This window comes from Centroberyx affinis, unplaced genomic scaffold, assembly GCF_046629955.1.
Source record: "Centroberyx affinis isolate AG114_WGS23_722 - 3 ecotype Tasmania unplaced genomic scaffold, CSIRO-AGI_Caff_v1 ptg004593l_1, whole genome shotgun sequence".
NCBI classification, from domain to species: Eukaryota; Metazoa; Chordata; class Actinopteri; order Beryciformes; family Berycidae; genus Centroberyx; species Centroberyx affinis.
The window spans coordinates 188,928-200,000 of NW_027282210.1; the positions used below are offsets into that span (position 1 = coordinate 188,928).

An 11,073-nucleotide genomic window follows, 5' to 3' on the forward strand; every position below is an offset into this window, starting at 1 on the left:
TCTCTCTGTCTTACACACACATGCACACACACACAGTCTGCATCAGTATGGTACTGTGGCCTGTACCATGCAGTGTACCTGGTAAGGCCGGTAGAGTCTGTCCCTCCCTGCCCACAGTCTGGTCCAGTCGACCCTTCTCCTTCTTCCCAAACAGACGGCCGATAGATGACTTGATGCCTTTCTTCTGCTTGTTGCTATTAACAGTCACGTTAGTGAGATGGGTCAGCGGAAACAAATGGTGTATTGAAATCTTTACAATGTTATGACCCATGCGTGTGTGTGAGACACAGAGAGAGATTCATAGTCGAGTGTGTGTGTGTGTGTGTGCGTACCCTCGGCCATCCTCCAGACTGCCTGTGAACTGGGCGAAGTTGGTTTCCAGACGTAAACTGCGGGGGGAGGAGGGAGGAGACGTCTCACACTTGATGGTGGCTTTGTCCTCGCGCACTTCCACTGGAGACTGGGACAGTCACACAAGCAACTTGGTTCAGTCACAAAAGCCACAGAAGGACACAAAGGAGTATTAAGTGTCTTCACCGAGTACATTTAAAGTCCCCATGAAATGATCTCCCATGACTTTTACTTCCTGGAAAACACAGTATGTTTCATGGTGACCTCATGCTGCACCAGTAGGTGTAAATATACATTTCTAACCAATAAAACCATCAGATTTATGAAAAATCCCGCCCCTCCAGACCCCTCCCATCAAATACAACTGTCTTTCTCTCCCTGACTCATATTCCATTGGTTTAGACATTTGAATGATCCCTCACTGCATTATGCATCAAATTAAGGAAGTAAAGATGCCATGTCATGGTGTCTTTTTATTGTTATCAGTTTAGTTATGTTTGCAAACTTACTGCCACTTTCCTGCGGTGTTTCCTCAAATCGCTCGGCTGTCAGCAACAGCACAACCCACACACACACAAAAGAAACCACATGCATGGCAGTTATGCAACACATAATTTTTAGAATATTTTTTTATGTAACATATTGGCTGTTTGTGTGTGTGAGAGAGAGAGAGATAGAATGTGTGTGTTCTCTGACCAGAGTCATGATGCCTAGCTGGTGGCTGGTGTTGCGTGCGTGGTGTTTAGGCGTAGAGCGCCCGCTGGTGGGCGGGGAGGAGGAGGATGCCAGGGACTGGGCGGTGGCGGAGGTGGGCAGGGCCCGGGGGCGCAGTGTCACGTTGAGTCCATCCATGCTGCCGCTGTTCACACGAGACTCAATCTCATCAGAGCGCAGGTCTGCCGACTCCCTCTCCACCTGGATCATCCTTTATATATATACACACACACACACACACACACACACACACACAAATACACAAATGCTACAGTTCAGATGGAACTCATATGTGGGTGTCTTTGGGATTCAACACTTTTACCGATCTACTGTCAATAGCTATTCTAAGTATCACACTATAAGTTATCATTGAATTCTGAGGATCTCGTCCATTACTTTTAGTAAACAATCTACAACATACACCCCATATTTTGGGGTCATGATTAAGATATAACCCAGTTTGAGAGATTTAACATCCTTCTATGAGTCTAAAGGGCAGCAAATCAAGTCACTTTGCTTTGATGTTGTACATATTATCAGCCCTATATCTAATATCATTATCAAAACTGGTGCATCCATCACTGCTGCATGCAGTATGCTCTTTTTGTTGTAATTATTTATTGTATAATCTTTAATACACTCTGTTCTGTTCTTATCTATATCCTATTGCTGCTGCGATGGCCCGATTTCCCCATGGGGATCATTAAAGTGCCATGTAATCTAATCTAATGTGCCTGTGGTTTGTCACCTGATCTCTTCATTAATAGCATCGAGCTGCTCCTGCAGCATGAGAGCGAGAGTCTGAGCGTCTGATTGGCCGCTGGGGGACAGGAGGGCAGAGCTGACGTCGTCATCCAGGTCCGACTCTGCCTCGATGTCACTGCCAAGGAGGTGACTGACGCTCCCACGCAGCGAGGGGTAGTCCTGCTCAAACATCGCACACACCTGGACGCAACAGACACAAATCTTGATTAAATCCATACACTTGAAAATGCTAAAAGACACGGTATGTACTGTATATGTATATGGATGGACGGTTATAAGAGGAAATGGATGAGCGGAGAACTTACATCAGACAGCATGTCCATGGCAGCAGGTGAGTGAGGGACAGAGGCAGAGAGACATAGAAGTTAGTAGAGAATGGCAGGTTAGGCATGAGGTCAGATCACTACAAGACACCCACTGGGTCTTGTCATAGTTCCAGCCAAGCACTGACACTTATTAGCAAAGCAGTAGTGAACTTAAGAGTTGGTCTCAAGGGTAGCATGTGTAAGGAGCTGTATGTGGTCAGTAGAATAGTTGCCATGTTTGCTTGCAAGTAGTTCTGTATGTTTGGTAGAATGTTAGACGTCTTGGGTATATGTATATATGAGGTACTGGGATTGTACTGGTAAAGACATGGGCACCTTATTTGGTTCATCTCGTAGCGCTGCCAGTCTGCCTTTCTGTGCCCGCCTGATGACAGTTGTGCTGTAGTGGCCGTCCTGGCCCTCCACCACTGAGTAACGAAGGTCGCTGGCACTACCCAGGTGAGACCTGAGATCATACGCACAGAACAGCTTCTCAGTTCACTATCAATAATGTATATAGCACTATGTTTGGGAGTGAGCATGTGAGAGAGTGTGTGTACCGTGGGTGAGTTCCATCTCCAAACACCCCGCTGCGGCGCTTTAGATGGTCAATCTCATTTCTCAGCTTCTCAATCTCTCCAATCAACCGTTCCTGGGGGAGAGAAGGGCATTATGGGGGATGTGAGCTGCGAATGAGGGGACCGTAGACAGCTTTCAGTTTTCAGTGGCTCAGTTATTCAATTAAAGCTTACTGACCCGGGTGTGGTGGAATTCTTCAAGCTGTTTCTGGCAGTTCTCCAGGTCTTGAATGAGAGAGTTCTAGACAAAAAAAGACATGAAACCATGTCAAAGCAAAATCCAAAACTCCGGTCCAAGTAGAACACTTGTTATTTTTTCATTTGTTCTGTGAGCCAATATCAGTGGTAATATCAGGGGTTCAGTTTCTATTAAGGCCAATGTGAACCATGACTGTGTGTACAGGCCTTGCCTTGTCCTCCAGGGCAGCCATGCGTTCTTTCAAATGGAGCTGCAGTCTTTCATTGGACTCAGTGAGCAGACGATCTACGGTGTCAGATAAACGCTTGTTGTGCTCCTCATTCATTTTCTCTCTTTGTCGAGCCTGAGGAGGAGAGAGAGATGGGGGAATGATATCATTACATTTTATCTTTGACACAATCTCCATTTCAATGTATTTTTGCAGCTAATCAAGCATCTCCAGATGGATTAAGGGATGAAGTGTGAGCATTTAGCCCAAGATCACCAGTTGCCAGACTTAGGTCTTCTTGGCCAACAATGGATTTTACAGTAACGGTGATTTAAGTAATTATCAAAAAGGGTTAAATGCCTTCTCTAAAATGGAAAGAGTTGTGCTTAAAATGCATCCTATAGTAGTTCCATTCCAAGTAAATGAACACAGACACACACAAACACACATCTGCCTCCTCAGAGAGCTCCTTTAACTAAATATAGTCATGAGATCGCACGCAGAGAGAGAAATTAGCCATGCGTGAATTATTCAGAGTCTAAAGATAGCAGCCAATCAGGCTTGTATGGGGGAGGGGAAATGTGTTGCAGCAGGATGTGGATTTGGTTCATATTCATGCAACAATGCACTGGGAATATGGCGAGCTCTTGGTGTGTGTGTGTGTGTGTGTGTGTGTGTGTGTGTGTGAGCGCATGTGTGTGTGCATGTGTATGCATGAGGGAGCACAGAGCCAAGAGTCAAGGCGCCCAACTAATGTGAAACATCAGCCCACACAACATAGTGAGAGGTCAGAGAGACCCTGCAGGGCTGGTACACACACACACACACACACACACACACACACACACACACACACACACACCACACACACACACACCCTTCCCAGTTCTTGGTTCTTCTCCTCCAGTTGTGACTCCAGCTGTCTGAGCCGCTCCTCCACGTTGCCATGGCGCTCCTCAGCCTGCAGGGGGAGACACTCACATATCAGTACAGCTGCCTCTGTGTATCTGTGTTGATGTCTGTCTGTATATCTGTCAAATGTAGGTGTGTTGTGTGTCACTTCTGTCTGCTTACATGTGCATTACTGATTCTCTTTGTGCTGTGTTAATATATTTTGCTACAGTTTCAACAATATGTCTTCCAATTACATTTCTAGAATGGTCTCAGCTAATTTATATGATCAGCATCTTGATGCTGACTGAATAAATATTTATAACAATCATACATTTTAGCATCCCCCTCTGAATGCCTTTCTGTCTGTGTGGCACAGTAACGGTTAACTATATGTGACGGACTGACATGTTACCTAACCTAATGAGTAAGAGCATGTGTATGAGCTTGTGTGTGTCTACGTGTGTGTGTGTGTGTGTCACTTTGGATTTTAAGGTTGTGTGCCTTCCTTCAGCGTGTGTGTGTGTTACCTTGGACAATGCTGCCACTCTCTGTGCCAGTTCAGCCTCCACCTCTGGCAGGGTCTCAGCCTTCCTCATGGTCTGAGCCAGCCGCTGCTCTGCCATCTCCAGCAGCTCCTGCAGCTGGCGCACCTTCTCCTCGCTCTGACACACACACACACACACACACAGCGTGATGAGAGATGTAACCAGTGTACACACTACAGTGCAACCAGCCAGTAGTAAGGACACATGGGCACAAAGGGAGGATGTTCTTGTTGCTGTTGTTTTCCATGTGGAGGTGAACTCAGCGTCACCCTGAACTGCACATGAACCTCTGAGCAAGCTGTTTCTTTTTCTCTCACTCGTTTGTCTGTCTCTCCGTCTGTCCGTTCGTCTGTCTGAAACCCAGTGTCCTCCACAATTTCTTTGTGGAATGAGTGTCATTTGGATTGTATAGTACATAACAAATTCAAATATGACCCACCTAGATCAATAGACAGTGACTTAAATGCAGTTTCATTTGAAAAAAAAATCTCAATAGATTTTTTATTTTATTATCATCTCTGGTGTATTGTGGATAACATGGTTAAGGCATGAAATATTAAAATGTTGCGAGAGACAGAGAGACAGTGGAGAGAGAGAGAGAGAGAGAGAGAGAGAGAGAGAGAGAGAGAGAGAGAGAGAGAGAGAGAGAGAGAGACAGCACATTAGCCTGAATCCATAACTTGGATGCCACCTTGCATCAAGATAAATGTGCCACATTTGGTGTCACCACCTCTGGATAATAACACATCCTTACAGCCGGCACATTTATAATGGTGACATGACACATTCACGGATACTGACTCAGTCCTTATGTGAAGTTTTATTGGCTGTTTTATGAAAGGGCAGTGGAGCAGTGTGTCAGTTCACTGAGTGCAATTGGTTTTATTATTGTTTTTCAGACGCTGTACCTCCATGCCAACCAGGTTTCTATGGGCCTGCTCAGTTGTTACCTGTCGGTGCAGGGAATCCTTGGTGGCCAGTTCATTCTCGAGCTTGTCGTTGAGGTCGTGGATGTGGGTGGTCTCCCGCTGGGCAGCCAGGTAGCGTTTCTCTAACGTTGTTATCCTCTCCTCCATATCCTCTCTCTGCGCCAGCCCCTACAACAGGCAAATAGTAAGAGAAAAACACACACCTGTGTGTGTGGTGGGGCCAAAAGCTGCATGGTAAGGGAAACTCTAGGCCAGTGGTTCTCAGTCCTTCAATGGTGATTGACTCTAGCTCTAGTTGATGTCAAAGCCTTATCAAAACATAGAATCCAATGTTATAATCAGACAAGACTTTGTTGGTTGATTTATGACTATGTATCTCCATGGTCAAATTCCCCCAAATTTTGTGGTGAGAGTGATCGAAACATTACATTACATTACATTATGTCATTTAGCAGACGCTTTTGTCCAAAGCTACTTACAATAAGTGCATTTTGTCAACAGTAGTGAAATCAACTGTGCATCACAGTCTTCGTCAGCTAAGCCTTTTAATAGGAATAAGTAGCTACACAGATTGGTTAATCACCATGAAATGCTTTAGCCATGACCTAGCCTTTGCGGTTATAAAACCAACTGTACTTGTTGTGTGTGATGACTTGACATCAAGGTATTGAGACAGATAGACCTGCATAGGAGCATGATTGTCTTTTTGAGAAGTAAGAACAAGACATTCAAAAGTAATGTCGTCTATCCATGGCAATTACTATAAATGTGGCACAACACAATGTTGTGCATGTTTAATCAGTTTCAGCTACCATGCAGAACTTCTCTGTATGAGTGGGAAGTAGAGGTGATAGAGGGTGCTACAGTAGACCGTATTTTGACTGAGAAGTGATCTTCAGCTCAAACTCATTGTTGACTGCTGCTCTGGGTGCTTAAACACTCACTGCCAGATCAAAAGCACATTCGTCCCTCTCACTTTACTCCTCCCCATCATTCATCAGCTCTCGTCTAATTTACGCTCACCTCTCTCTGTTCCCTCTGCTGTTTGATTGACAGCTCCTCGCTGCGGCTCAGTTCTCGGCGTGCATTGGCAAGCTCCGCCTCAAGCTCGGCCACGCGGCCGTTGAGAGAGGTGGAACGCTCGCGGGTCTGGGCCAGTTCCTGATTGGTCCGGTCCAGCAGCTCCTGAAGCTCAGCCACCCGACTGCCATCATCATGGGCGTCTATGGAGCCGTTGGGCAGTCTCTGTAAGGTGGACACACACACAAGTAACGGATATCAAATTTATTCATCTGGAATTTGTAAGAAAGTTACATATAGTTAACATACATAAAAGTGATATGCAAAGGAGGGTATTAAGAGTTGTTTGAGAGGTAGAGAAGTTTTTGGATGACCTAGATAAAAAGAGTTGAGTGTTTGCATATGGGGGGAGGGTTGTATGAGGTTAGGCTGCCATGTTGTTGTTTTGATGTTGTTTCTCTTCTCTTCACAGCTCAAAGTGGAGTTAATTCCAGGGCTTTAATTAAATGAACCTTCAGGGAGACATATTCAGACAGGCAAAACAGTGGGCAGCAAAGTTAGTAGGACCCCCCTCCGCTCCCTCATTTTCCCATTTTGCCTGCTCATGAATAGCATACAGAAACATAAAACTTAGACACACACACACACCCACACACACACACACAGGGGGAAATGGCCCTAAATGGTCTGAAGCTATGTGGTAAAACACTCCTGGTGACTACAATAGAGCATCACACCATATGCGTTTACTTATTAGCTTTACTCCCTGGGTCTCTGGAAATAGCATTGTGTTCCCCCACCTGACTGACACTACAGTCGGTACAACATGGCCCAAACCATGCCATGGTTAGGGCTTCACTCCCTGCTGGAGCCACCCATGCTGAAAATGTATGCACTCATACTACTGTGAGGCGCTTTGAATAAAAACATCCACCAAATGGTGCTGGTTGTAACATCTGGGGATGGTGGCTGTCGATGGGGCAGTGGGTGGTCAAGGATGGATGGTGCTGACAGAATGTGTGTCGGCACAGCGCACACTACCCACTCAGAGAGAGTGAATGAAACTACACTCTTCTTTATAATCATTTTCCTCTGTAGCTGCCTTTCTACACCAGCCAACCCCCTTGTGCTCTCCATCTTCTCTCCCTCTCTCTTGTCGTCTTCCTTTAATATAGTCATCTCTCTGCTCTCATCATTTCTTAATGGTATGTTATTGATTTTTCAGGTTTAATTATTCTTTGAATCAAAATATCTTGCTTTATAGTTTTTCTCTGAGTGAAAGAGAAGCCACAGTAGCTGAATCTCGTGGTGTTTCTTAGAGCACGCGGCTGCCGGCCCGTACAGAGGAAGGCGATTTCCATCCAGATACGAACAGGCTCTGCTGTTTAATCATGGGGAGGTTTGTTATTCCCTGTGGATGGACACAGACACAGTTACATAATGTGTGCTCATTTCGGGGCTGGCCTCAAACCAGGGAGGACAGGGCACAGACAGAGAGCAAGAACAACCAACGCATTATCATTATCAGAAAGGTAAGGGAGATTTACAGTATGCTACATTTAGCTCACCTGCCTTGTGTGTGTGTGTGTGTGTGTGTGTGTGTTTGAGAGAGAGACCAGAGAGAGAGAGAGAGAGAGAGAGAGAGAGAGAGAGAGAGAGAGAGAGAGAGAGTAAAGGTGAGTGTATGTGTTTTTGTGTGGGAGAGAGTGAGACAGGAGAAACAAAGAAAGAGGTAGCAGCCAGACAGAGACAAATACTATAGGCAGACATAAACCCCCCCCCCACAACAACAAGACACAGAGCAGATAGATAATCACACAGCCAGACAGACCTTCCATGTAGGTTTGGATCCATCTGTTCGCTCCATAGACTCTCCATCCTTCCTTTGTCTCACCATGCTCAACTGCAATGTAGATTAAAAAAAAAAAAAAAAGTACAAACACACATTTACTGTCTTCTCTTTTCCCTTGGCGCATCCAAGAACAAAAATCCCCCTCCCAGAGGGAAGCCTGGCTCTCACATACACACACACACACACACACACACACACACACACACACACACACACACGCCAGCATACTTGCTCTCCCATATTTTACATATCTACAAATATGAATTACAGTCACAACAGTTAGCTATAGGGGCGGGTGTGTTTCAGTGCGGGGCCAGTCTTGTTGTAATATTCTGTGATCAGTGCAAGTTAACAAGCTTTGACTTTGGACCTTATATAACCCACTGGGCTTCTGGCTTAACAGAGCCTGCTGTGAATATTTAGCATATTTTTGTCTTTATAATGGTTTCTTTAATGACATCTTTTTAAATAGATGAGTACAGAAGGAGAGATTGTGTGTGTGTCTGTGCATGTGTGTGTATGTGTGTCTGTATGTGTGTGCGTATGTGTGTGTGTGTATGAACAGAGGGTAGAGAAGACAGTGCCTCTCATCCCGTGTGACACTTGGAGCATATATCAGACTGGAGGCTTCAACAGATGGCTGGTAGGGACTTGACAGATGTTTCTCGTTTCTCACAAACACACACACATACACACACACACACGCACATATAGACACACACACACACACCTCGAGCGCCTCACCTCTTGTGTGGTGGCTGCTAGCTGTCCCTCCAGGGTGGCCACCCTCTCAAGAGCCACCCGAAGCCGCTCACGCACCTGACAGTAACACCAAAAAGTCCAAAAACATGAAGACACACCCACACATGGCACTGCAACCTGGTGTGAACTTTAAGTGAACTGCAACAGTGTGGATTAGATAGAAATTAGGAAGAGAGAGACTTAAGCCTGGAAATAGAGGGATTTGTTTTGTGTCACAATTCATGTTTTAAATCACTTGTGGGTGGCTTGCCTGCTGAGAGGAGTGTGCTGGTGTGGATATATACTGTATGTGTGTGTGTGTGTGTGTGTGTGTGTGTGTGTCCACCTTCTCATCCAGGGCCTTGTGGTGCTCAAACAGTGACTTCAGAGCTTTGAGGACCTCCACCTCGCTGGAGACTCCAGACGGTGGTGGTGCCTGTCTCTTCACCACTGTCATCCTCAGACTGCGTTCGTGACGAGACACCAGACACTCCAGGTGCTCCAGCAGCAGCTACAGCACACACACACACACACACACACACACACACACACACACACACACAATGCATGCACACCGGAGGGGAATAATAACTTCAATCTTGGAAAAACATTGTTTGTTTTCCCCAATTTCACCACACACACCCACACCCCCACACACACACACACACACACACACACACACACACACATACCCTGGTGTTGTTCCTTTCCGCCTTCAGCTCAGATATCTCCTCCTCTTTCTCTAGCAGCTGTTCCCGGCATACGTTCAGCTCCTTGGTCAGGGTGGCAAACTCCTGCACAACACACACAACAATACAGAGGTTAATATCATCTATCAGCATAATCTATTCTATTCTTTTAGAAAATACTTCACATTTTGTTTCAGTCTACTAAGGTGTCAGAATGGAAAACAATAGGACAATACAGTCAAAATTAGAATCACTTTGTTTGCCAAGTACAATAATAAATGTGCAGGAATTTATCTTGGTGACACTGGTGCTGAGACATTTCCACAACTTACACAGCAGAATTTGCTTAGTCTACCTGAAATAGGGCAGAAATAGGACAAATAACTCAGATTTGCCTAATACTACAACTTGATATGCAGTCACTTTTCTTTCCACCATTACCAGCAAATGGTAATATCTGCTGAAGTGAACATGATTGTGCTGAAATGTTTAGCTGTTCAGATCGTCATGTAATAGCTAGTTTAATTATATTGCGAAAAGGAATACAGTGAAATTGCAGGTGTAAGAGAACCAAGAACGCTGCCATTTTACTATCTTTGACAATCAAACACAGACATCCAGGAAATGCCGTTCCAATTGACAGTGCAAGGACTTTCCTCATACTTGAGTGCTATCTAATTTGTTGGTGTTCATTCTTCAGTCTGCATGGTGACAGAAGGCTGTGCTTTTCGGTGAAGCTTATAAAATGAGATAGTAGCCATTCTATTTACAGTCCCAAAAAATGCATAAAGTGTCTATCAAATTTCTCCACCAGTTTGTGCTGCATAATCCAAGTGTTTTGTAGCTGAAAAACTGCTCTGTGGATCCAAAAGTCCAATAATTAACTCATTATCTATATGCTCTTTGTTCTAGAATGCACCAATAACCACATATTGGAAATTTCATGGACATTTTGTGCTTTTTTTTTGTGCTGTCAATGCTCTTATCACACCATTTCTGAACAAGGATTCTCTCTACATTCAACTTGTGTTTGTGTCAGTTCTCATATCAGAAGGTGATGTGAGGTTTATAACTGTTGCTACCCATTTGTCCTTGTCTCCCAGCCCCACACTGAATCCTCTTCCCAATAAGACAGAGTTGCTGTTACTCTGTCGAAGGGCCATCCATCAGATTTACACTAGAAGAAACACACAGTAATGCCATTAAAGCATACAATAGAGAGCAAGACAGTGACGCACACACACTTTCTGCTGGAAGCTGATTTCTAATATTTGCTATGGTTT

At 44.9% G+C, this 11,073-nt stretch overlaps 1 protein-coding gene across 1 annotated transcript in view; it reads right to left on the bottom strand.

Annotated features, from left to right (window-relative positions):
• Positions 1-11,073, bottom strand: part of ppfia4 (PTPRF interacting protein alpha 4) — a 45,060-nt gene that overhangs the window by 8,015 nt on the left and 25,972 nt on the right. The window contains 17 exon segments of the mRNA XM_071544498.1: positions 55-250; positions 329-460; positions 861-896; positions 1,048-1,276; positions 1,814-1,989; positions 2,472-2,601; positions 2,696-2,787; positions 2,892-2,954; positions 3,124-3,255; positions 3,998-4,081; positions 4,542-4,676; positions 5,510-5,656; positions 6,512-6,733; positions 7,629-7,689; positions 9,091-9,179; positions 9,448-9,612; positions 9,794-9,895. Coding sequence (XP_071400599.1) covers positions 55-250; positions 329-460; positions 861-896; positions 1,048-1,276; positions 1,814-1,989; positions 2,472-2,601; positions 2,696-2,787; positions 2,892-2,954; positions 3,124-3,255; positions 3,998-4,081; positions 4,542-4,676; positions 5,510-5,656; positions 6,512-6,733; positions 7,629-7,689; positions 9,091-9,179; positions 9,448-9,612; positions 9,794-9,895 — 2,191 coding nt within the window.